This window comes from Halichoeres trimaculatus, unplaced genomic scaffold (assembly GCF_033239565.1).
Source record: "Halichoeres trimaculatus isolate MK-OKI-2021-1 unplaced genomic scaffold, fHalTri1.1 fHalTri1_scaffold_3, whole genome shotgun sequence".
Classification (NCBI taxonomy): domain Eukaryota; kingdom Metazoa; phylum Chordata; class Actinopteri; order Labriformes; family Labridae; genus Halichoeres; species Halichoeres trimaculatus.
Window position 1 is genome coordinate 10,183,411 of NW_027437181.1, and position 27,648 is coordinate 10,211,058.

General features: G+C 39.1%; 1 protein-coding gene across 2 annotated transcripts in view; it reads left to right on the forward strand.

Moving 5' to 3' along the window:
- The first annotated feature begins 5,829 nt into the window (after nt 1-5,829).
- The window catches only part of LOC141788022 (uncharacterized), a 29,641-nt gene continuing 7,822 nt past the window's right edge, over nt 5,830-27,648 (forward strand). Inside the window, exons 1-13 of one of the 2 annotated variants that reach the window (XM_074666809.1) lie at nt 5,830-6,079; nt 15,875-16,015; nt 18,016-18,271; nt 18,385-18,503; nt 18,672-18,912; nt 20,333-20,452; nt 20,988-21,011; nt 21,174-21,215; nt 21,759-21,790; nt 22,086-22,170; nt 23,308-23,448; nt 23,643-23,741; nt 24,262-24,367. In XM_074666809.1, the coding sequence (XP_074522910.1) occupies nt 6,021-6,079; nt 15,875-16,015; nt 18,016-18,271; nt 18,385-18,503; nt 18,672-18,912; nt 20,333-20,452; nt 20,988-21,011; nt 21,174-21,215; nt 21,759-21,790; nt 22,086-22,170; nt 23,308-23,448; nt 23,643-23,741; nt 24,262-24,367 (1,465 nt within the window). In that variant the 5' untranslated portion in view covers nt 5,830-6,020. Of the gene's footprint in view, nt 6,080-15,874; nt 16,016-18,015; nt 18,272-18,384; nt 18,504-18,671; nt 18,913-20,332; nt 20,453-20,987; nt 21,012-21,173; nt 21,216-21,758; nt 21,791-22,082; nt 22,171-23,307; nt 23,449-23,642; nt 23,742-24,261; nt 24,368-27,648 lie in introns of both variants that reach the window. The other variant, XM_074666808.1, reaches the window with a different exon arrangement.

A 27,648-nucleotide genomic window follows, 5' to 3' on the forward strand; every position in this document is an offset into this window, starting at 1 on the left:
CATGTGCATGCTGTAATGGAAACATGAAGATGAACCTGATTCCTTTCAGTGATCAGTGTTGCTGTGCAGAGAAACACACTCTCTGTAAATCACTGAAGTCAGCTGGAGACTGAGTGTCACTGCTGGCAGGCTAATACAGATATACTCTAACACACACACACACACACCGCAGGCGTGCCCGGCATAACAGAAGCATCAGTGTCCCGAGACGCTGCTGGGATTACTGTCCTGCTATCTTGGGAGTGAAAAGTTTGAGAAGGATGACATAAATCATCCTATAAATATGAATAAAAGAACGAAGTGAAACAAGCTCAAAGACTTTTTTTTTCAAAGATCATTCAAAACTGGTTGAAGAAGTCTGAAGTGAGTGAGATTAGGATTCAGCAGTGTTTGTCTCCAACTGCTAATCCCTCTCTGGTTGTGATGAAGCTGGCAGCTGTTCAGACCGAGATGTCTTACAGATGTGTCATGATCCTGTTATGAGATGGGAACCTTTCCAGGAGGCCGAGTCCAAGAAACCCAGTCTGCATGAACGGGATGGTGATGGTAGAGTGAGAATAAGTGAGTATTTGAGACAAACTACTAAAATAAATGACTTTATTGTATTTTTAAATGCAGGCACTGGTGTCTAAAAGTCATTTCCATTTGTTAAAGGTTGATTCTCATTTTGAACATGTTTGGTTCTGAGGTGAGATGTTTGGAGGACTGCAATTTAGTTCAACATTTTGTGTTCTGTGAAACAAGTCTTTCTACAAAATCCTTCAAAGTGACCTTTTCTTAGCACCGCTGCTGTTTTAAACTATTTGACGTTCAAAGAGAACTCTGCTCATTAAGCACTTTTAACAGAGACCTGTGACATTTTACAACGTGCAACAAAAGAAAATAAGCATCAAATCATTGTATTGGAGCAGAGCTAGCCTGGTGACTACATTACCCACGATGCAACTCATGTGAAGACAAATCTGCAGACTGTTTTTTTATGCTAGTTGTGGCTAAAGTACAGCTTCAAGCTGCTTCCCTGAAGGAGGGATGAAGAGCTGGCTGCAGATTTCAGGTGAGCTCCTCCAAGTCTTACTCAGTTATTGATATTGTTGGTGTTTGGACCTCTGTGAAAGAAACAAAACATTTATGAAAGGCTCAAGATCAAATCACATTTCTTGTACTACTAAGTGTCATCTTCTAAAGGCCAAACACTTCACTTTTTGCCCATGGGACATGTCCTGCTGCTGCTTTAACTTGACTACTCTGTTTTGGATTTTAAAGACAGTCACATCTCTCACTGCCAACGTAGTTCATTTCTGGATTTTTTATTAAGATTCACCAACTCCACTTAGGGTTTAGCGATGGTAGCTATGCTAGCTAACCGTCCCTATGGAGGAAAGTGATGTGTATTCCACCTTTGGTGTCAGCCATTGGTCCACTTTGGTCCTGATAAGCAGCAATATCTTTAGAAAAAAAAGTGGATTAAAATTTATTTGGTGTAACTAGTTTGAGCTCAATGATGGTGAAAGCTGAGAAATTTCTTGATCCCTTCGCTTTCTTTTTGAAGTCAATCAGGAGGTCAGTTTTACCAGAAATGTTGTTTAAATCTTCTGAATGTTAGTGATCCCTCTAATAATAATAATAATAATAATAATAATAATACATTTTATTTAAAAGCACCTTTCAAAACACCCAAGGACACTGTACAGGATAAAACAACAATAACATCAATCAAATCATAAAAAAAAACAATACAACTAAAATCAGCAAAATAGAACAGAATGTGATGGATAAGTGGATGGGAGGGAATATTCAAGGTAAGGAAAATGTGGATCGAAACAGGTGGGTTTTGAGTCTGGATTTAAAAAGAGGCAGGGAGGTAAGATTTCTGTATCCGGGGGGAGAGAGTTCCAGAGCTGGAGAGCAGAGCGACTGAAGGCCCTGCTCCCCATGGTGCTAAGGCGAGCAGAGGGCACAGTGAGCTGGGTGGAGGAGGAGGATCTGAGGGAGCGGGCAGGAGTGGCGATGTGGAGGAGGTCAGATAGATATGGAGGGGCGAGGTTGTGGATGACCTTAAAGATGAACAGGAGGAGTTTGAATTCTATCCTATGCTTGACCGGGAGCCAGTGGAGCTGCTACAGGATGGGGGTGATGTGATGGTGGGAGGGGGTTCTGGTGATGATGCGGGCAGCTGAATTCTGGACCAGTTGAAGTTTATGGAGTGACTTTTGGGGGAGTACTTTCATGCCATACCACACATCTTTATACTGGATTAAAATGTCAAAACAAATAAATGAATAAAACAAAAATGTGAATTTTATTTAGAAATGTAGCAAGCCTGTATTCTACATCAATATCTGTCATTAAGAGGAAATTTTAGGACATTCAGTAAAAACCACAGGCTGTATAAACACTAACAGTCTGAGTGAAATCACTGAGTGGGGTGTGTAATAGGATTTTGAAAATGATAAATGTTGTTGTTTTTTGTTAAATGGGCACTGACATGTTTGTTAAGGAGTTTCCATGGCTTTACAAATCAACCTTAAGAGGACACTTGATGGACTGCCTTTTTTGCAATTCTTCATTGGTTTAATATTACTCAAAATGAGTAATGTTACAGCCGAGTAAGCTGTCTGTTTAACTTATACTTGCTTTATTCAGTGTACATGTGGGAGTTGGAGAGAATGAGATGTAGCCTGTCAGAGGCAGTGTTCCTGCCACCTAGTGATTATTTGTTGCACTGCATGTTTGCTGGAAACCTGCAAGACTTGACCTTTTCCTGAATAACAAACTAATAGACTCTAAGGGGATCATTTTGACTCACTGTCAATTCCTAATCCATCAGAAAAATAAATTCAACAGGCTTGAAACTACTAAGCTTCTTTGATCTTTTTTTGTGAAAACAAATCAGTCTTTCAGGATTTACTCTCCATCAATCCAAGATTTCCATCTGTTTAGTTCTCTTTTTCCACTCTCGTCATGTCAGAAGTTTCAATGCGCCAGTTCATCTATCAACAGTAACACTGAAACAAAAGCATACTCCCCACTGTTTCCTTTCAAACTGTGCTCCCCCAAATCCTCCACCAACTCAACCCTCCAGCATTAGCTTTTGAATGCTGCTTCTTGACATCACTCACCTTGAATTCGTTCCCTCATCAGTCTGGACTGGATCTGCAGCGGCTGCTTTCCTGCACGTGACACGGCTGTTATGAGACAGCTGGCAACGTTTATGGTGCTCAGAGAGACTGATGAGGTGTTGAAGCTCTGAGGAGGGAACAGTACTGCAACCCCAGGCCCAACCTGAAGACAGGAGATTTCAAATTGTATGTTTAACTCATTACACAGCCTGTCGACCTGATGATAACAGTAAGAGGAACCTGTTGATTTAAGCAATGAACCCAGATACAAGAGAAGGGCAGCATGAAAGAAGAAGTGTTTGACTTCTGGCAATAAAACACAAGAGAGTCAAAATCCGATCTTGCTGCTTAGTGAGTTACTGCTGATGGTGTAAAATTACCCCTTGGCCCTTTTGATCCAGTGACTAAAAAGACCACAAGAGATCCAAATGATGATTACATTTCAGTGAGGAGAAACTTAAAAAACTTATAGTGATTTAGTTCTGAGCTGTGAGGGAGACATTTCTGTTTGAATGTCCAAGATTTATAAAAAGAAAAGAAAAGAAAAAAATAAACCTCTCTTTTACAAAAGCCTTCACTTTAAAGCCCCCCATAATAGTCTTCACTTCTTTTCTTCTTCTCTTTTTTCCTGTGTCAAACATTAGTCTTAGCATGGTCGACCCATCTATTTAAAATGTTGAGGGTCTTTCTGACCTACTCTTACCTGAATGTCATGCCGTCCATCTCTTCATAAAACCATTAAGTTTTAATTCCATTAGATACATTTTTTCTGATTGAAATACTCAGAACCCTTTATTATCGTTAAATTAAATCTTTCATGGTGATAATTAGCTCATAAAAAGATAAGGAGAGTGATCAGTCCTCCTTTCTGGACCTACTCAGTAAATGTTTTCTCTCCACAGTCACAGCTTGTGTTTTTTGATTCTTCAGACTGAGCTCCTCTGTTGGGAAATACTGGAGAAAGTGTTGAAGTTGGCGGCACTGTTTGTCACCGTCAGCTTCACACAGAGCTGCTGTAACATGTACACACGCACACACACACACCCACACACTCATAGTCTGTCAGTGCTGAGGGAGTGTTACTGTGGCAACAGTTTGTGGAGTGTTTGTGCGTGGTTCAAGCTCCCTAAGGATTTGGTGGGGTGGGCGAGCTATAAATTTTGTGTGTGTGTGTGTGTGTGTGTGTGTGTGTGTGTGTGTGTGTGTGTGTGTGTGTGTGTGTGTGTGTGTGTGTGTGTGTGTGTGTGTGTGTGTGTGTGTGTGTGTGTGTGTGTGTGTGTGTGTGTGCGTGTAAATCAGTGTTGGCTGGAAATGCCTGGGTGACCTAATGCACATCTGTGAGTGTTGGACTGATAGACGGAGAGTTTTGAAAGGGAAAAGTTCCACTTCTGTATTTGAGCGTTCAGAAGCAGATAGAGTCTGAGTCTCTAATCTTAGAGTCTGATTACAAACAAACAAACAAACAAACAGCATCCTTTTCCTGTCACAGTTTAGTGTGTGCCTGCAGTGTGGATCAGGTCGAGGCCTCCAGCAGCTGCTCCTGTTCTTTGCTGTTATATCTTATTCATAACCTACAGAGAAGAAACCAGATCCAACTCAACCAGGCTGGCTGCTTTGTTATTTTAATTTGAGTTTCTTAGACTTCATGACCTACTAGGTGAAATATAAAGATGAAGAAAAGATGAAGTGAAGTTCATTTAAATAATATTTAAGTTGATAATCGGCCCTTACTGAGTTAATTTAGTCTTTTTTATTTTACTGTATTATTTTTCTTTTTACAAGTTGAAAATGTGACCACAAGCAAACTTGGTCAACTCAACTTTATCAAAAATAATTTCCGTCAAGAAAAAGGACTGATCTTTCTTCTCTTTTTGTCAACTCGCTCTTTTCACTGTTAACTTTTCCGGCTACTGTAGCGTGGTCATAGGAACTTTATGAGTCATGAATGAATTTGGGCTCTCTCTGGAAAATGCAACCCAACTATAGATACTGAAAAAAAGCACTTAGGAATAACTTTTGGGGCACTGATAATCTAATTTTAAAAATTGACTTCAAAAAAGGAAAATATACAAAAGTCAATATTTCTTCCAAAGTCATCACAGGGACTACGATGGCATACTACTTAATGCATACATGCTGACAGCCCTAATGAAAAGAGGATATAGTAAAACTAGTACAACTTTACCTGTGCTTCTTAACTTCTTAGTCTAAAGGAGTGTTTAGTCTTTTATGATTTGTATCAAAAAGGAGACTTGATGCTTCATGCTGCAGAACAGAACAGAAAAAACAACAAGTTGGCTCAGACTTCAACAATTCAAATAGATGTTGTAAAGATTCATTAAATAGTGAGAGATTCTTCAATGGTCATAGTACCTTTTGAAGGATGGTGCATAAAAGAGTCAGAAATCACATTAAAAACCAGGCGCCTGTGTCAGAGAAGAAGAATGCTAGAATGAAAATGGTGTAAGAGATAAAACCTGCAGTCTGTAAATGTTGCATTTTAAAATAGACCTTAGTGAAGCATGAGTGAATAACTTCCTTTACTCCTAGTGAAGAAGAGAAACAGAGTACCGCCACTGACTCTCCCTCACAATATGAATATTCACAATACACATGCATACAATATTATCAACGATCCTCTGTTATGATATCATCTTACTCTGCCCCCCGGGAGTCACATGACCCTGTTAGGGTGTGGAAGGAGGGGGGTCAGAAAGCTTCAATGAAAACCACATGGAGAGAGAGAGAGAAGGAGAGAGAAGGAGAGAAAGAGGCATGATCCACAGAAACAGACCAAACACAACAGAAAACTACAGCTGTAGGAGACTTCTGAGCCTCCAGGAGTGAGGAGGGAACCAGAACCAGAATCAGGGGCAGAGAGCAGGAGCAGCCGGGTCCAGCATGTCAGAGTCCATCAGGAGGAAAAGCTCCAGCAGACAGCTCCTGCAGAACCTCATCAGGTGAGAAAAACACTCACAGGTTTGATAGTTTGCTCTCTGCAGGTAAAACCCAACAGTTGTGTTGTTTTCTGCAGAGGTTGGAGAGTATAATCAAAACTAACCTTTCAGAGTTGTATTCTCTTTAATCCTCAAAATGATGGGATTTAATTGATATAAGTAAAGCAGCTTTCCCTTGTTGATTTTCTATTTTGATTTTATAATGATAACATAATATCAAAATGCATCCTGCACCATCAGGAAACTCTTGTTCAGGCAAAGTGGAAACTTTCTGGGGTGGTCAAAAGTAACTGTAATTGCTCATGTATTTGATAAATATAGTTATGACCAACTCAGCAGGGAACTAGCAAGAAAACTCGTAGAAATAAAAATTTCTGCACCTAATCAAAATATGTGAAAGAAAACGCAAATTTTAATGTCATAGAATCCCAATACATTCATGTTATCAAATGTTTATTGTATTTCAAGAGTGCAGTTGTGAAAGTTACTTAAAGACACTAATGATAATGTATGGTAAATTATTGTTGGAGTGAACACAACAAGCAATAGCACCGTCAGCTGTAACAGGTGTTGGATGCAGCTTCTATAACTTTACATCCATCTTTTGATTGTTTTTTTTCTTTGAACCATGCTCATCTTTTGTCTGGCATTCCACAGGGTTTCATACTGGGTCTCCTATTTATCTTTTTTATCTTTTATGAAAATCTTTTGGCTACAAACTTACAGAAATGTTGGATTTTTCCATCCATCCATTGTATTTGCCACTTTTCCCTTCAGCGTCAAAGGGGGCTGGAGCCTATCTCAGCATGACTCAAGTTTTAATGTATTCAAATCATAATCTCATTAAAATCTGATTATTCACTAAGAATCAAAACAGTCATGATGTAACAAGAAGAGGATTTGTGGTTCTGGAAGGAACTCTGAGTTCTGATATTCAAGCTCTACTTGAAAAGTAAGATTTTTGTACAGGCAGTGTAATTCACACAAACACACACACCTGAACAAATAAATAAAAATAAATAAATAAATGTTTTGAAAAAAATTAATAATTTTCTTTTCTTTTTAACCTGACTTTTTATGCAGGATACTTTAACAGACTTGGACAACATTTCTATCATTAAGTCTATGATAGTTCTAAATCTGATTTGAATGTCTGACTGACTGGCTGTATTTATCAATTTTACTAATCCACTACATTTAATTATTTCATCTTTGTTTGGACTAGTGAAACTTAAGCTATGCACTACAATTATCTCTTTTTGTGCCCAGTCTTCACCTTTGTAACACACTTTGGGGAGTATACTTATAAAAAGTTTAAAGGGATGAAGAAGTCAAGATTGGGGAAACTTAATGATTTAACAGAACAATAACATAACACTTGGATTGCATGCACTCAAAAGAATCACCGTTATCTCACAATAATAAAATGCCAATCTGATTCATCCTGAACACTCAACAGTTTCATGCTAGGAGAGAATTAATATCCATGGATAATCCTCATAGATGTAGAGGGATCACAGACTGTGGAGAGCATGACGTAGTGTCTGTACTGTCAGCCATGTTTACAGTTTCTTACAACATGTGTGAATCACTGAAATGATAAAAACTCAGTGCCCTCAGAGTAGCCCTCAACAGATCTCTAAAGTCTTAAAGCATTAATGTCAGATAGTAAAACTCGCTCAAGCTGAAGGATTTTTGTACTGTGGGGATTTTGGAGTTTTCTCGTTTATTGTGGTCACATATTGATGTAATAGTGGAGATCAGCAGTAAAGTTTGCATTGCTCCTTCCACTCCAACAATTCAGAGGTTATTCGGGTGTTGAGTGGAGTTCAACACTCCTGTAAGTCAACATACTGTATGTTCATAAAAAAAAAAGAAAAAAGAAAAGGGACTCAGTATAAGACTCTGTGGAACGCCAGACAAATGATGAGCAAAACGATGGATCACGACCACTAATGTCCCCCATTCTCAGTCCCCCGCTGGCCAACTGGCTCTGTAGACCCAGGCCCAACTGTGCCAGAGCTTTGTTACCTCTTGTCATTCTTTTCTAATTTTACACTGACATGGATTTCATCCATGAAGCTGTGACCTAAAATTTAATCCAAATGCTCTCACATAATTTAATTCTTAGCGCGATAGCATCATATTCCATCTATTCTGCCACCACAAGCAGCAGAGCCCTTTACATCCCATTTTTCCAGACTGATCAACTTTTGGTGAGGTCATGCAAATCAATGCTACACGTGCATGCTGTTTATTCATGCTTTAGCTGAATTTTAAATCTTTTCCCACCGGTATGGGAGTCACTTTCTACTGTGACAGAAGTTTTGGTATGGCCATACTTTTGGCCTACTGTTTTTCTGCACTTATATGTCAATGTGACACAGCAGGAAAAATCAGGAAAGAAAAATAATTAAGTGGTTCAAAGTCTACAGAAAAAGTGTCGAACTTGATAGATAACTATTAATCTCAAAAGAAAAAAAACTATGAATTCTCTCAAATGAGCTTTTTACTTAACATTTATACTGATAATGTAAGGTAGAGATTGACTAGTCTTGTCATGTCCACGTCAACTATGTGAGACCAAAGCTGACCCCTTCCAATTGTGACAGGGAACAAGGAAGCGTATGAACTGTGTTGTGTCAGAGCACCCAAAAACATTACCATGACAACAATCACATTTTTATTTGTACATGTCATTCAGGCCGGACTCAAACAAAAGTGAAACATAGCTAAGCATCTCTGTGGTGACATCAAAAGGTTAAGAGAAAAAGAATGGAAAAAGTAGTAACATCTGCCCGAGTTAAGTGATGTCTTTTCTGCTATTTTCCCTTGATAAATAACAGAGACGGCTACTTTCTTGTCCTTTCTTCAAAATTGCATCCTTCTTCAAACTGCTGCTCCTCATTGTCAGTGTGTTTCTTGTTTCCTCCACGATCGGTGGAACATAGCTGCGTGACCTCACTGAATATGACACCAGGCTCTGGGTTCAATGGCTTCTTTTATTGCTGCAACTTCCTTAACGACCATGACATCATCTGGCTGAGCCCTGAACCCCCTCCTGCTCAAACACACACACACACACACACACACACCACACACACACACACACACACACACACACACACACACACACACACAGACACACACACACACACACACACACACTCACATACTCAAAGAGTCAAAGAAGCGGCCGTTCCTGGGCCCTCCATTGCCTCATTGTGTAAATGGTGGAAAAAGTGATGTGTATCGGACAGATTTCCTCCATAGTTTGCTCTTTTCACGTGTGCCCCACAGCATGGTGTTAAATGTCTGAGCAGACTCTGAGGTCACCTGGAGGTATAGACTGTCCTGCAGAGACAATACACTGTAACAGCTGGGTTAATAATGTACATCAGCTTTAATGAGTGATTTCCTACACATCCCATAATTCCCTCTGAAGAGAGTCCAGGGCCTAATTGACTTCAGCTGTGGGTTTAATGTGGAGTTTGTCATCACAGAGATTTTATTTAAGGAGCCCCTCAAGCCTGTATAGATATTGTTTTTTTCATCTTGAGTGCATAAAAATAATTTGTACATATGGTCTAGTGTTTTCAAAGACATGCTGTTTCTATTCCCAAACACTGCGTGGAGTTACTCACGTTCAGTTCCTGCAACCTTTTGAGAAAAATTAGTTTTGCTGGTGCACAAAACTTAAGACTTTAAACCAGATTGTTTGGTTTGCACCCATAGTATGGCCTGTAGTTTAGTTGGACAACAAAAGCACTCTGGTTGGGTTAATTGACAGCTCATGGTTTTATTAAAATGTAAATTAGAGCTTTGCGTCTTTCTTTTCCATGCAAAGTTTAACTTTTTGGATAAACTTTTGCAGAACATGCAGTGATTAGTACTGCCAGGCTGAGAAGATATCACAGATGTGTTGTCCTCTTCATCCTCTGCTGAGTACCTTTGGTTGGAACTTTGAACAAAAATAGATAAGACTGACAACAGAAGTGACAGACATCCACAAAATAAAAAATGTTAAGGAAAGTTTTTTGTTTTTTTTTTTTAAATAATTTGTGTGATATGATCAAAACAAGCTTGGACAGCACATTGGATCTCTGAGGTGGAAACTGTGATTAAGTGTCAACACAAAGAATCAAATGAAAAAATCAAAGTGTGAGAGCCTAACCACTAAGAAGATGTTAGCAATGTTTCAGGCAGACTCACAAAATGGATATTACTGTAGAAAACTATGAAAAAAATCTCTTTAAACATTTCAGAATGAGACAAGAAGTTAAGAGGACTGTGTCCTAAGGTGATCATAACTTGTATCTTTAATGTTTAACAAACGTGGAAACAAACTAATCTTGTTTCTGTGGGAGACAGCAGCAGCATGGTTTGCTTTTACAGGTCATGTAAAGACAGCTGTATCTATAGCAGTCTGTGTCATAACCATACAAAACCTCAAAGGGGGGCTCAAAGTAAAGAATCAGAGTTCAGGAACTGGGAGTTAAAAAATGTGACCTTTCAGTTTTCAGTAAAGATGTTTCAAAACATGCAAAAGCTCCAGTGTGGGCCTTAAAGGAATTCCTGCTCCTTCCTTCTGTTCCATCCAGGCAGATATGATGAAATCCAGACGATCAATACTATCCCCAGTTGACCCATTTCCCCCAAAACACTTAAAACCGAGCAGCCTAGCAGCCCCGTATATCACACATCAAACTGATTTACAGCAAACCAAAGACTGAATCTGGCCAACATGGCTCCCACTGCGTCTCTGCAGAGCATGATCTCATGTAGGTCACTTTCCCACATTATGAGACCACAGTATGTTTGATTCACAGCCATTCATGGACAATGTCCTCAACAACAGGCCCAGCCAACATGACATCCACACCAGACTTTTTTTTTTTTCTTTATTTTTGATTTTCCTTCCTGTCATTCAGCCAACTGTTTGATGGTTTAACATGTGAGGAACATTAATCATTACTTACTGTGAAGGGCTTGCGTTTTATTTGCACACAACTGGTCGGTTAAGGGAATGGTCTGCATGTTTTATGTGTTTCTTCATGAAAACCAACAAGCAGAGGGTTTGGCCGGTTGCACTTCCATGATGCTTCTGGAGTGACGTGACTGACTTCATAATATGCAGTCAGCTGCAGATTTGACTAGCTATTATTCTGTGCAAAGATCAATTCTGATTTTTTTCTGATTCCTCAGCAGTAGAGATATGTATCCTTCAAATTTTGAACAGAATGAAGAGACAGTGTCTTTTGTTGTTGTTGTTGCTATTCTTCTTATTCATCATCATGTTTTTCTCCTTCATCTTCTTCTTCTGGCAAAAACTGGAATCAAAGCAAGTGTTTATGTCTTATCTTTTGTATAAAAAAAGAATATCTCATTTGTCTCCATATGAGTTTCTCTAACCTGAAAAGTCTGGAAAAATGGGGTACTTCAAAATATTTCAAAATATTAAAAGACCAAAATGACACCTGAATTCCTTGACAAGAGTAAAACCAAGTATCGGTAAGGGTAGCGTAATTTTGCTAGTTAAGTTTTCTGAACTAAGAAAATGTCTTAATACAAAAAACTATTCACAATCCTGCTATTGCAAGCAATTCAGGGCTAAATTTTTTCTCTTAATATCTTAAAATGAAGCATGTTTCTAGACTTGTAATGTGAATGTGGCTCTTCCTTAATTCAATAAAATATTATTTACTCAAACAAGACACAAACTTTCTTGGATTTCAGTTTTTGCCACGTGGAGCAGCTGTAGCTCTGTGGTGGATTCACTCGTGGTGTCCTAAGGACCGACACTGAACCCTGCATTGAACTCTACATTGAACCCAGTAGCAGCAGATATGAATAGAGTTAGTTCATCCCAACATTTTTTTCCATCTGAGAGTGAATGGAGTATAAATGGGTGATGCAAGATGTGGCACAAAATGCTTTCAAACAATCAGAAGATTTGTAAATGTAGCTTTTAGTAGTTGGTGAAGTTAAGTTTTTTTGTGAGGCTTTAATCTACCTCCCTTGTGTATAAAGTTGATAACTAAATCACCTCTTGGTACAAAGAGGTGGCACTTCAGACAACAACCAAAACAACACACTGTAGTAAAATCACTGTATCTCTGACAGGTTAAAGCAGAGCTGTTTCTTCAACTCACATTAGACTACACAGATATTGACCTGAAAAAAAAACAGTAAAGAAATGGATGAATAAAAGAAAGTCAGGAAGTATTTTGTTTACTCTGATACATATGGTCATATCTATTCTAACAAATGCCAAATATCTATACAGGTAAATAAAGATAAAAATGCATCTGCACACTAATTTAGTTTCAGTAAAAGTTATCTGACTGTTTTATCTTCTGTGAGTGAGATGAACTCTCCACTGTGACTGTTCGCGTGCGAGCAAATTATAACAGCCAAGTTATCCTAATCGATGTTGACAAAACGCATTAAAAGTTTGGAAAGGAAATATTTGGACTTTCGTATTTTGTCGGGGTGAGCAGTCTCATAGCAACTGCACTTTTTGCAACACAAAGAATCATGTTCCTTTATTCAGCCAATTTGCTGATGGTGCGTCACCAAGAGATGAGAAAAAAAAACATAAAAAGTTGTCTAACCTTGCTTTAATGATTGGAAGAATACAACAATGCTCAGAAATGTCAGATTATCTAAGGGAACAGATTTTGTGCACTGGTTGATTGTGCACTACAGTACAGTACGTTCAGAACAGTGACAAATGTTTATCACTGGTTGTTGCTATTCTTAGCTTGTGTTTTCCTCCTTTGTATAAATTTCCAAAGACATTCAACTTCAAAACCATGTTTTGTTTTTTTCATATCCAGTCGGATATTTTTAGTAATGGCACCTCATTTTCTGGGATCTTTGCAGTCACTTTGCTTAATTTAATCTCATCATGGCTAAATCCCCAGAAAAAAGTCCAAGCTGTAAACCTTAATTATCCCTTAAATCCAATGACGTCAGACTGGGGCTAAACTGTTTGTACCCAATAACAGGTGCTCTCAGGAGATTTCAAACTTACATCCAATCACATGGCTGACTGAAAGTTTCCAAAGCTCTCCTTCTTCCAGACTTTCTCCAGACCTCCATGACGAGAGGAGGTTGTGGCCAGGCGGGATTAAGGTCTCCCTCCATCATCCACTCTGCTCCTCCTCCTCCTCCTCCATCCCTTCACCTCCTCTCTCCCTCTTTCTTTGTTTCCCTCCAGAGAGTTAATTTAAGTGAAACAGCACAGCAGCTGGCTTGAGCGCTGCCAGATGTGCTTGGACAATAAAAAGACTTATTGTTATCAAGTTCAGCCCACTGGAAAGTAAAAGTGATCAGACAAAAGAGCTGAATGGGCTTATTGTGAGACAGAAGAGATCATTTTTTCCTAATCCTATGAGATCTAATTACTATACCTGAGAGAAAAAAACATACATCAGGTTTTCCATGGACACTTTTAACTGTTTATACACACAAATAAACAGGAAATGTGACTAATGTGTCGTTGGCTTCTAAAGAGGTTTATAGAGTAGTTTGAACATTTATTTCTCTGAGTGCAAAACGTGCACACATCTTTATGATGATGTAAGTCATAAGGGGCCAATAGGGACTGACTCACTTTTATTTCCAGCCTCAAGTGGCCACTTGAGGAACTGCAGTCTCCATCTCTGCTTAAGTTTATTTCTCATCCCTGGGAGTTGCAGCTTGTGTGGGAGAACTTGTGTGGCGTGCAAACTGCCCTGACTTCAACTTCCTCCAACACATTAGGGATGAGCTTACATGAGCTATACTTTATCATCCAACATGCCAGACCTCTGTAATGCTCTTCTATCTGAATGGGAACAAATCCCCACAGCCGTGCTCCAACATCTGGAAGAAAGACTGAAAACAGGAAAGTGGGAGGTGTTATGAGAGCAGATTACTGCTCATGGTTTTAAAATGACATGTTTAACAGTCACATGTGTGAATTTTAAGGGTGTTAACATTACAGCCATGCTATGCATATGAAGCATTCAGGCTCCTGGGTACTGACCAAGCAGCAACCTCTGGTCTAAGAATATGAAACAGTGCTAAAAGTGCTGTTTCTCGAGTGTCCGCTTGAAGCTGGCTCTGGCAGTAGGGGAGAGCGGGGTAAACTGAGTCTCTTTTTACATTGTTTGGCCTGTAGGCAAGTGGAAATGAAATTGAAGTGAAATCAACACATGTACATTAATTGCATAATGTCTCACATCAGTGGAAATAATTAGAACACATCCACAATGATTGGTCATGGAAATAAAACCTGTCAAAAAAAAAAAAAAAAAAGGTCTTTGTGGCTCAACTTGCCCCAGCTAAGGGGTAAATTGCTCCACCTCATAAGGTAAATTGAACCACATGAAGGTAAGTTGACCCTTTGACTTCTTTGGTGGCGTTCCTTGAAGTTGATGAACCAATCTCGACCTAAAAGAATAGGGACATTATTAAGAATCTGTTTAGCTACAAGACCAACTGTTTACCTGAGTTGAATTATGATCTCTTCTACACTACCTGCTGAACGGTTAGCTTTCCAGCTCTCGGGGACAGGGATATTGTTTTACTGCCATTTCGATGGCTAGATCATGGGATTTCTTTGCCGTGAGGCCATAGAACTGGTCAGCCAGTTTTTTTACATGGTTTGCAAGGTCTCCCACCATCTCCTCTGTGAAGACCCTCTTTGCGTTTGCTGTCCCTGTGTAGCCTGCCACTGTCACTTCCCCTCCCTCTTTCTTTTTTAGGAATCTGCGTAAGGTTGACCTGTCAATATTTCTCTCTGTGGCCACTTTTCTTATGGTGTTCCACCCTGGACTTAAGTGGCTGCTCTCTGCATCACCTCAAGGGGTGCTGAGCCCCAGTTTGTCTTCCTGCTGTATTTCCTCGACATTCTAGCTTGTCTACAATGTTGCACATATTTTACAAAAAAACAAACAAAAGCAAATCATTATGTATTACTACACTTAAACACGTTTTACCTCTGACACTTTAGCGGGTAAGTTAAATCACTGGGTCAATTTACCCCAAGAAGTTTGGCTCACTTTACCCCACAGCCACCATTTTGTTAAAAACAACCTGGCCAAGCAATTCAGGCTAATACCTAGCTACAAGATTCACATGGTTTTATACATTGATAGTTCAGCAACACATTTGATGTATGTTTTGAAATAAAGTTAAAATTATTTTGAGTTTATAGTCATTATTCGTGATATGTTGAAAATTTACTTCGACGTACAAAAAAAGATTTTTGGAGAATAAAAGTTACTAAACACCTAAATCCAGAGTCACGTGACCACTGATTCGTACCAGAGACAGGGGGTGGGTCAATTTACCCACAGGCTCAACTTACCCCGTTCTCCCCTACTGGAAGTCACATATACACACCAAGCGAAAAAAAAGCCGTTTACATTGCAGAAATTAACGTATTTACAGCCTGGTTCAAAAAAACGTCTCCTGTCTGCATTGTTAAGTTTACTATCGGCACACACTGTGCAGGGGTGATTTTATTTCTCAGGGTCACGTGGCTGACGGGAGCCCGAGAACTGTACGCTCTTGCCACTTCCAATATGGCTGCGATTACCGAATTTGCTTTGTTTTCCATTTCAGTAACAGACGGGGAGACTACGTCCATGTTTTATACAGTCTATGGTATTGACATATTTAGGAACAATAAAGAAGTAGAGACGAGGAAAACTGATCCTTAAACTGAATTTGCTGTCAACTCCTCAAAGTGTCGGTAGTGGTATAGGAATGCACTGAAAGTCCGTCGGTTTTCTGTGTTGGTTGCAGGGTGACGGCCCAGAGGAGCCAAGAGGATGCTGAGGAGGTGGAGCGGGAGCGAAGGAGGAGAGCTCGGGAGAAGCAGAGAGGAGAGGAGAGTCTGTCATGGCTGGAGCCTCCTCAACACAGCGACCTCCCACACAACATAGAGTAAGTATCAGGAGTTTACACACCACGCTGTCAGGGCCTCACAGTAATTGCAACCTTTTTATTTCATATTATGTAAGACAAAATTAGTTTACTGTAGTCTATTCAATGTTATACAGGTTTGTTTCCTCAAAAAGTTAGTTATAATAAGTACACATTTTTATTTTCATTCATACCTACTCCTTAAATGGAAAAACCTTTACCTAATGTAAGAAAATAAAAACGAAAGTCTAATTTAACAACACCCTTTAATGAAAATAGGAAGGTAAAAGAGACTAACTTGTTGCTTACGCAGTATCAATAAAGCAAAAAGTGTTTGACATTTTTAGGAATCAGAAACTTAGCTTACAAGTGCAACAGCTGGCCTCCGTCTATCTAAAACAACAACCACCCCTGACTTTATCCTCGAGTACATGTCTGGTTTTATCTCCTGTGCTCACCAGTTATTAAGGTTTTATATTTCCTTTATTCAAGCGTGACATTCCTGCTCACAGCCAAGAAACAGTCCTCCACATAACACCTTGTAAAACCACGTGTCCTCTTAACACTTCAGTTTATAAAGACGTAAACAAACTAGATCCCACGTGTCAATAAATGAGGTTTAGAAGTTTCTACTTGCTGATGTACTGATGGCAACGTCTACTCGCTTCTGTTTCATATTTACCTTTGAAGTGTTATGCATTGCATCTTAAATATTTTTGCAAGAAACTAAACCAAATCAACAAAAATTAAAAAAAAACACGAGGGATTTGGTCTGTGCATTGCAGTTGAACTACATTATAGAAAAAAACTATCCTCAGATTGCACAATCTTAGTCCTTTTTTTTATAGATATTCAATTTAAAGAATATGATTAATCTAGGGTTATTTAAGCTACAGACTACATCCAGTGATGCTGTACTTTGAGGGCTGAGTCTGCAGTCCCAGCAGCGCCGACGACAGGGGAAAAGACTTAACCATGTGTGTTTAATCACAGTCCAGTGATGCTGCAGGTGATGAGCTGAGGAAGCTGTTTCTGCTTGATTTCTCAGACTTGATGAGGGGAAAATTATTCATCATTACCTGACTCTGAACTGCTGACCAGCTTCTTTTAAATCAGTGTGAAATGAAATGTAAAAACAGCCCACTTCTCACTGATTGGCCTTTTATTTTTTCTTGCCTTTGAAAACATTAATCCTTCAGTAGTTTAGCAACAGGTTGGCGCTGATACTCCAATAGCATTCAGTGCTGTTTGGTTATGAAAACAAATCAATTAGAAGAGACGGAGTATTTTCAGACTTAAACCACAAAAATGTGGAATACTGAACCATCACAAAGACATCAGTAACTCAATGAATAATATTGTGGGTATGGCATTTCAAATAAGATATTTTTGTTTTGTTTTTTGCAATGGAAGAGATTTTGTCCAAAGAAGTGTTGATAACTTTAAAAAAGCAGACGGACAGCTCAGTTTTCAGAAGAGTTTGAATCACTCTTACTTAGCTTCTATAAGATCCTATGGTCAGCCTATATAATATTTTCAAACCACTTGAGATCAGCCTTCATGTGAACTGTTAGCTCTGAAGAGCCCTGCTCACTGATGTGATCTGACCTGGAACAGGAGGCCTCAGTGCCTCTGTGTTTTACTTCTATGGATACTGTCTCTGTTTCCATGGAGCCTGAGGCTGCAGGCCCCGTCTGCCACCTGTCACCTTCCTCAACACCAAGGGGACAATCAGAGACCTTTGGGTGACACTTGGTGTGTGGCTGGATTCAGTCCAAGATGTGTTTTTCCCAGCACCATTGTACTAAATATCACACACACACACACACATATAGAAACAAGAGAAAGTCAGAAAACGACAGCTGCAGCACTTTAGCAGAAAAACCAGCCCCATTTTTGTTTGTTTGCTTTTCACCCCTGCATTGCCTTGACTTATCAGTGCCAGAGGTTTCTCCTTTCTCTGAATCAATGAAAACTTTGTACCACAGCTGTATTTCATCTTTTGGTCTTCTGTTTCTCAGGTTGGATGAGGAGCTGAAACCCAGCTGCTGTTTGGTCCTGGAGGAGGATGAGGGTTTCAGCGACTGGAGTCACAGGCTGGAGAATCGTAACGAACAGGAAGTACCGGATGACTGCAGAGCCAGAGTGCAGAGATCCTCAACACCACAGTGGAAACCAAAGTCTGGAGGGGAGAATCACCAGGAGGTCCAAGAAGAGGGATGTAAGCAACAACAGAGCTATAATCTCCAGGAGGCTGCCACAAGACCCACAGAGAAGGTACACTGTCCAACAGACAGGGTTAGGGCTTTGAGATGGAGCTTAGTATCTGAAAAACAAAATCATTCCTCCTCCACTCTAGAATAACTCGTACTTGTATTGTTTCGATTCAGATGTCCAACATAAACAGAAAGGAAGAGAGGACGTCTTACAGCTCATCAGTCTTCCTGCCACAGGACGTCAGACTGCCTGATAGGACGTCTTACCTGGTGGCAGGGACAATGAAGCCACGGTGTGTTTTCCCCCTCTTTTTCTTCAGTAACGTACTTGAATGTTTTTGCCCAAATTTACTTTTCAGCTGAATAACTGGCTGTATTCAAATTAACGTAATAAGACCCAAACTGTCAGTTTTTCATATTCGCCGATTAATCAACCAGTTGCATCATCATCTGTTACACAGAGGAGGAGCCTGCAGGCTGGATGGGGAGGTGAAGCTGCAGGAGCAGAGGGAGGAGAAGGAGGTGCAGCCTGAGCTGCAGAGGGAGTGGAGGGCCCATCAGAGCCAAAGAAATGAAGAGGATGAAGAGGATGAAGAGGAAGAGGAGCTGAGCTTCACTCATGGGGAGAAAGAAGACTTCCACATTAGACGGGAGGAGGGATTCAAGGAGAAGGAGGAGGAGGAGCACAAGATGCCAGCTGAGGTTCCATAATTATTTCACCATTTTATCTGCTATTTCAGTATTGTTATAATAATTAAGAATTTAGCTACTAAAATTGAAGTTTTGGCTTCTTTTAGGCTACCTGCCCTCATAACATAATACCATACAGGAAACTTTTTGTCAGTGTATTGGTGATTATCCAGTCTTTTTAAAAAAACACTATTACCATAATATTCTTGGTCATGAGAAGATAATTTCTAATCATTTTGGTCAATCTACTCAGACCATTTCCCGGTCAGTAGTTAAGAAAATATTTTCCCATTTGATAGAGTCATGTTCTTATTACTCGTGGTCCCTGGAGGTGGATTCTAATGCTTCTCTTGACTTGATGGCATTTTTCACATTGTTTGTGTTTATGCACCAAATGAGCACCAATAACTCTGAGGGTGTTCACGCTCCCCAGAGGAGGAATTATTTCATGTTGAACTCATTATCTAATAAGCAGTTATGATGATGTGTGTTAAGCACATTTAATCCAGCACCACACATGCAGCTGGTATGCAGACTGCGGCGCATTAGTTCAGCACAACTATCAAAGCCAAACTTTCCCTCCTCAGCAGATTAACTCTTTTTACACCACTTCTGTTAGGATATATGTAAATGTAAACAAATTCCATTTGGTTGCATCTGTGTTAAGTTGTTATCATCCAGGTTATACCTAAAATGTGCTGTAAAATACATTACATGTACACTGCATGGTGCTGTGAAGAGCCTCTGTGCTGGTCAAACACCAGACATATCTGATTTCTGACAATGTTTCATAAAAAGTTAATTTTGAAAACATGCATGCTTCTTCAAAGCCCCACAGCTTATTAATCCTTCAGTCTAACTGGACTTCAAATCTGAAAGTAATAAAGCAAAAGAATGCATAGTTGGCTCAGAGAGTGCAGAAACACGGCGTGCAGCCTGAGGAAAGCAGCAGTGATGTAAGGTGTAACAAATCTGTACTTTTAGCACCTGTTGTTTGCCAGTGTTTCCTTAGCTTTCATAACACAGCATGGTCAGGCACCTGAGCTGGTTTTAAGGGTTTCTCTCTCAGAAGGTTTTATTTGACAGCTTACAACAGCCTGTGAAAGCAACAGGCAACTTCTTCTTCTGGTGAAGTTGAGGTTAGTAGTGAAGAATGGCTCAACTCACAGCAATTGTCAAAGGTTGTCAGCAAGCAAAAAAGAAAATCATTAATTGGACTTTCATTTAGAAATGTATCTAAAATCTTGAAATCATCACATTACAATGGGCCAAACTTTTGCTCTCCTCAGGGATTGTTTGCCTTCTTGCAACCACTGCCCATTAAAAGCTTGTGGGTAATACTCCCCATGCCCCAAATGCAAAATTATATTGCTACAAGCCTGTTCTGACAAAATGATATCAAGCTGCTGATGAATGTTGTGTTTTGCCACAGAGGTCAGTGGAGTGCAGGAGCAGTGAGGAGACAAACAGAAGATCTGGGATCTCTGTTTGCAGCAGCAGTGACGGCGAGGAGCTGTTAAACTGCTACGGACCCATGAGCCCCACATTTAAGGTATCTCATTACACCAGAGGGGGCCTGTTTGACAGGGTTTTCCAGATACAAATCACAACTCTGCATCTGAATTCTTAATGCCTTTTTCTCCTAACTACAATAAATATTGACATAAAATTTACAATTTGGTGTCAAAAACCAAATTCTTTATTTACAAGCTTCCATTTCCACTCTGCCTTTACTTATTTTCTTTTATTTATAGGGGAGGCAACCCAACTCAGAAAATGAGTCAGCTTTAGGCAAAGCAGAAATAATAAAAACAGTTATAAGCTTTGTTTTGGCTCTTTTTTGGCCTTTATAAAGTTACTGTAAAAAGTTTTAAAGCTTCCTTTGAAACAACATCTCCTACAGAGCAGATTGTTTCCAGCCCCAGTGAGTATGTCATCACTTCTTTCTGGAAGAACAAGAAATTAACTGTGCACTTTTTAACAATTTTGTTTCAGCAGAGAGAGCTGTTTCCCTAAATGTAACCCTGAAACACGTTGACTTATGTAAACCATGTATCTTTATCTCGTTTTTTTCATGTTTCCTCCAGAAACTCCTCGTCCAGTTTTACCCGGTAAGTCCTGCTGATGTGCCGATAAGTCTTTGAACTGAGGTGTAAAAGCTAAATCAAGCGGCACTGATTCGTGTCCATGACACAGAAAATATAGTATATGTGGTTGTGTTTCTGTTGTCATCAAGCTGCTGCAGCTCAAAGTGAAACTGTTTCTCTTTGCAGGATGAAGCAAACAGCAGAATCTCAATGGACGGTAAATGCAAGGTGAGCACAAAGGTCAGCAGTTACTGACATAAACTATTGTTATCAACCTTTTGGCTTTGAGGAGTGAAATTTATTCTCTTTCTATCTTTTTTTCTCGATTTTATCAGTAAAATATTTTTGATTTCTGTGGCATTACAACTCCCAAAATCTGTTAAACTCCTTTTTATTGTGTTAATCACGTTATAAGTATGTTTATATGAGGGCAGCATGAAAACTTTTCCCCTTCACTTTTACTTTTACGGCCTCCTCAAGTAAGAAGACACAGGGCCTCTTGGAGTGAACAGCTCATTTTTAGTTAATCCATGTTCCAGATTTTAGAGGTTTTCTCTAACGCACCCCTCCAAACAAAGAGAACATGAGTTTCTGCTTTGCTTCATTTAGAGAAAAATGTGTTTTTAATAACTAAAAACTACAGCTTCGTGCCAGTTTGTAGTTCAGAGCTGGAACATGCCTCAAAAAAGCGTCTGTTTTACATCCCTCAGCTGCCTGTTACACGTGTAATCACTCTGAGATTTAACTTTCATTGTCTTTGATTCTCCTCAGATCATCGAGAGGACTGAGTCTTTGAAGAAAAGGTGAGCCTGTCTTTTTGTAGGACTGGAAAGATTTACTCAGCAGTGTGATTTATCTTTCTTTTGAATTCTTCAGCACATAACTTCTAAAAAAATCTCCACTTCACTTCAAGTATTTGGAAATTTCTGATACTTCTGACAGACACACAGCTTCACTTTACTTGTTTTTCTTTTTGCACTGTTCATACATGTCCAGTAATACTATTAAACTAGGATAGCAGCAGCCTCTTTGGTTTAATTTACAAGAGTTTCTTTCTAATACAACTAACGTGAGCATTGGTTCATGTTTCTAAAGCAGCAGCAGCAGCATAAAGAAGACCCCTCCACCTGTTCCTGTTTCAAGAATTAACAAGAAACTGGAGCAGTACACACATGCCCTCGAGGTAAACCCTGCTGAGCTTCTCTGGCCTGTTTATTTGTTCTTTCTGCCTTGTTAGAGCCCGAAATGTTACAACAACCCATAATGTAACAACCACCCAAAATGTAATGGAAAAAAATGTAACAAAACCTAAAATGTATTAACAGACCCAAAATGTAACAACTTTTCGCCTGAAATGTAACAGCTTCTTACATTTTGGGTCAATCATAAAATTTGGGGTTTTATTACTTTTTTTGAAATTACATTTCATTCCCAGCACTTTTGTTACATTTTCAGCCAGGTATTACATTTCAGGCTTTATTACATTTTTTAATATATTTCAACTTGGGTCGATTATTACATTTTGGGTTGTTGTTACATTTCGGGCTCCAGGATACCTCATGAAGAAACCATGATGGAGAAAAACCTTACCTCCTTATAAATTTGCCAGAAATATTACTCCGACCTTTGTCTTAAAAAAAAAAAAAAAAAGAAAGAAAAACACTTTCAGCATGCATGCTTGCTTTCTCACCCACTCAAACCCTGATATAATTCAAGGTTGGAGTTAAATATTTAAACACATAAAGATTATGGTGATTAGCCCCTACTGGTTGTGAAACAAAAATGAAAATAATACATTTAAAATGAATTAAAAAAATAATACATTTTCATGACCTACAACAAAAAATAAATAAATAACGCATTCCACAAAACTGGTAATATCTTTCTCACCTTATTTAATATCTGAATCATTTCAGAGGAGCTAACTTCAGACCAGAAAACTAATATCTTGCTAAATAAACACCTTTCTGTTAAATTTACAACAGCATCATGAGATTTTTTTACGCAATAAGATTCTGTCTTTGTATGTTCAGGGAAAAATAAGCAGAGTGTTGTGCTTCTTTAAAAAATAGGGCACCAAAAATTGAACCCAAAAATTAAAGTTCCCTACAGCAGCTTGAAAAATTCAAAAAGGAAATAAGCAAATATTTGACAATGTGCACACTGCATGCTCCATGTTTGCACCCAATTACCAGAATGCTGGGAAAGGTTGAAGAGCATAGACTTGTAATCACAATTACAATGAAAGATTGTATAGCCCATTTCAGGAATGAACACAGAAAAGACAATTTAGTTTATCTTGACTTACTTGTTTCCTGAGGTCTCATCTAAAGAAAGCAAATCAGGAAGCCAGGTGCTGACAGACCTAACGAATCCTGCAGAACCCGTCTCCTCAAAGAAGAGTCTGTTTGAAGGAGGAGAAGCCTGGAACCAGAACAGCATCACAGTCACACCATCAAAGGTAAATAATGAAGTTTAACGTCATACGCTTACAGAAGAACTGTTTAAATGAGCGCACTCTCTGCCAAGTCCTAATGAGGAACTCATGTTGGGTTTAGTTTAGCAGATGTTATAAAGGAAAATTAAATCCACACAGGATTTTGGGCCCTTTACTCATGCAGTTTCTTCATGATGTATTTCCTCTCTTTGTCTCAGGATGCAGACGGTTTAAAGGTTGGTGTGGCTGAGCTCATCAATCAGTGGGTGAGGGGCAGTGAAGATGCGAGCCGCTGCAGCTCGCCCTTCAGACCAACAGTAAGTGACAATTTAACCCTGGATGACCAACCAATATTATGATAAACTCTTGTCTTTGATAACCATCCCTGCTGTGTGTCTTCGCTTTATTTGGCAACATTTACTTGGCATCCTCTTAAGTAATTATTCCTCAACCTCTCTGTTAGTTTCCGTCTCTAAAGTTGATCTCAGTTTTATCTTACTCAGATTTTCGGCTTCATGTAATCCACCACACCCAGCCTCTGTTCAGCTGCTTCAAATCACCTCCTCTCTGTTTAAAAGAGCAGTTAATAGAAGTTTGCCCTCTTGTGGTGTGATGTTGCATGCTTATGTGTTTGCAGGAAATCAAACCATTAAAAGATGAAGAAGAAGGAAGCATTAAACTGTATTTTAATGCACTATGTAATAAGTTGGCAGGCTTTTTTCTTAGGGTGGTGGTTTTTCATTCACAACTGAAAGTTTTTGTACCCTTATTGAAAAATGATGTCACAGTGACATGTCAGAGATTGTCTCTAATCCTGTTTCATTAATTGAATTTCAGGAGAGCTCTGGTGGTAAAAAGCACAAGTTTGTGGTGACGGGTCATGGAAAGTATGAGAAGGTTTCTGTCGATCAGGATGGCAACCATGATACAAACTTTCAGTCAGGTAAGAACAACTATGCATCATATACTTTGGAATACTTAAAAAATGAAAAATGATTTGAGGGCTGTAATAATGTAGGAGATGTTTTTAAAACATAACTTACACCTGTAATTTTTCATTATTTTTTGGGAGTCAAATTTTCAACAATCTAAAATCAATGATAAATGTTTCTACACTCATATTCCTACTCTTGATATAGCTTCTGCTTCTTCTGTGCCTAAGGCTTCACTACAGACATGTTACACAGCCAGACATTTAAAAGCTCTGGTGGAAATGTTGTTACGATGTTTCATGTGAACAAAAGTATTGTGATATAAAAATGGAGTACACAAAAAGACAGATTTACATTCAGCTTTATGCGTTTCTTAGAATCACACGGTAAACAAAAAAATCACATCTTTAAGCATCAGTGTAACAAATGGCTTCTTTGGTAGCTAGTACAAATACAGTGTCCCTGCCCCCATCCCCACTGAATATCACATCATGACTGTCAAAGAGGGAAAAGGTTTCAAAATCAAGTAAAACAAGAAAAAAAATCCACAACACACTAATACCTACTACATACTGCACTTACAAATTCATTCAGAGCTCATCATTAAATCTTTGTCCAGCCTTCATCCTTCTCTTCTTCCTCTAACTTCCCACAGCAGAACCTATTGTCTTCATTGTCATTCATTGGTCTTCATTTCACTTTCTAGTAACAATCTAAAGTCAAACTATCGTTCACTACTCCTGGATAATTCACAAGGCAAGAAATCATTATCCACCAACTCAGTCAAAAGGTTTTACACCAGTTTCAAATATTGTTGTACAGTAAACGTTGATTTAAATGTTTCTAACCATCATTGTTCATTTCCCCTGTGTTTAACATGTCAGTGTTTATTTGCCATAAATATCATTTTAGTCTTTTGTGGAAGTAGGCTAACAGTCATTAATTAAAGCACCAATCACAATCTGCAGCTGATCCTGATGGGAATGTGGGTGGTTTTTGTAGCTACCTCGTCATAGACTAAAATGTCAGATATATTGAAATTTGTCTCAACGATATCCAAAGACAGAGACAAAAAAAAATCCAGAGGAACCAAAAATAAGACACTTTATCCTCGAGGACCTTGAATGTTTGCTAAAGTTAGAACCAAAATTAGTTGAGATATTTCAGACAAGACCAAATTGGTGGACCAACTTATCAAGAGACCCAAGGTTTCCTCACCTAAAGTAAACAAACACCTGAGCTCCTCTTTGTCTTTGCAGATACTCTATGTATATTCATTAAAAAGGGTGACACAATGTAAAATGTTGAAAACTGGAACCCAATTGTTCATAAAATCAGTCTAAACCCTGTGTTTAATTGAAAATAGTGCAAAGAACATATCAAATGTTGAAACTTTTTTCATGAGACAGACAGGCTGCTTTAAAAATGACATGACTCTGCAGTAGAAGTCTCTGCATGGGCCTCAAAGTCACTTCCAAAAATCACCCTTTGTGAACACAGTTTGTTGCTTTATCCAGAGAAACAGGTTAAAACTGCACCATGCCAAGAAAAATATCAAAATGATACAGATATACCATCAACTTCCCTGGGTCTGAACTCATTTAAGATGGACTGAGCCAAAGTGGAAAACTATCCTGTGGCCCAACGTATCAAATTTGACACCTATTCTGTTGGTGTTACAATGGCATAGCTCTGTAGAAGAAGAGTCTGGGTGCTAAATCGGCCTGCCTGCAGTCCTGATTTGTCACCCAGTAAATATATTTGGCACAGACCCAAACTCTTGTTGCCTATCAGGCAGGAATGAGACAGCATGTCTGTCTCGAAAGTGAAAAATCTGGTCTCCTCGACTCCTAAATGTTTACAGTGTTGTCCAGAGAAGAGGTGAAGCAGCACAAAGGTAAACCCTCCTGCGTTCCAATAATGTTTTATATGTTGTATTTGCACCATTTTCTATTAACTGTTGAGTTGAAATGATCTTCAAACCATCAGATTCAGTTAATTAACATTTCACACCATTGGATAATATATAGGTTACACCGCCAAGACCAAAGATGCTCAAGATGTGGTTGTTGTTTCTTGCCCTGATTAAACTCGTAAGACATCCACTGCTACATATCTATACACACTTGACTTCCAAAAATCTGTCCTGTCTGGACCATCATCCTTCACCCATCTGTTCACTTCAGAAAAAAAATCCATCTGCCCTGTAGTTCCAGGAATGTAAAAGCCCTATTTATCACTGAGATTAAAAACTGTCTACCAGCAGTGTACACTAACAGCCTCACTTTATTTAGAAAAATAGAAAAAGATAGAGCTTGATAAATCAAACAGTTTCTGAACAATCAAAGTATCTACAGTACATGCATTCAATCTAAAACATCAACAGATAAGAAAAACAATCAAACCAAAGAGCACTGCAGAGTTCTTCCTTTGCACCTTTTTGTGATTGTGGGTTTTTCTGTTCTCTCTATAAATTTATAGATATAGACATATTTAAGTATAAAGGTAAAGCCTATTCTTGATTTGATGGTATTTCTGCAGTCATCAATGGGTCATTTCATCTTTAATAATTTAAGGGAATACACTTTTCCATTGGAGCTCCAAATATGGTTAAAGGCAATTCCATTTTGATTTTGTAACGAGGCTTCTAAACTACCAGAAAATATTTTTCATCTAGTTTTCAATGAATTACACAACAGTCCAGCCACACACCATGACCATTTCATCATTCCCAAACATTAAATTCAAGTTACACATCCGTAGTCTTAGAGGGACCAAAGCCTCTTGCTTTCCTGTTAAAGTCTTTGTGTTCCTCCTCCTGAGATTTGCGCTTTATCAGCCCCATTTCAAACACTGCTGCTATTTTTGTCAGCGGCTTCTCCGCCGCCTCCTTTAGCTTTCGGGCATCAAAACGGGGGCTGTATAGCAGAATAGGCAGACGATTGACAAATGAGGGAACTTCTTGATTGTCTTTTGTTGGCTTTTTCTCATCTGGATCTTTCTTGTTGGCATTGATTTGATGCATGATTCGGTCCTTGGTGGAGAACATCTGAAACAGGAGTGCATCCCACATTTTCAACGCTTTGGGAGCATTTTGGTCTTTGACCACCTCCTGATTGGCACATTGGTTTGACGGTGACACACAAATTTCAGCATGAACTGTTTCCTCCTTGTTGCCACCTGAATCATCCTGAGGTTTGGGCTCCAGCTTTGGGAACTCAGGTTCCTCTGGTTCAACAACCATGTGCTTCTTGAGCCGTGTCCATCCACTGAGCTTAGCCTTTAGGCCTTT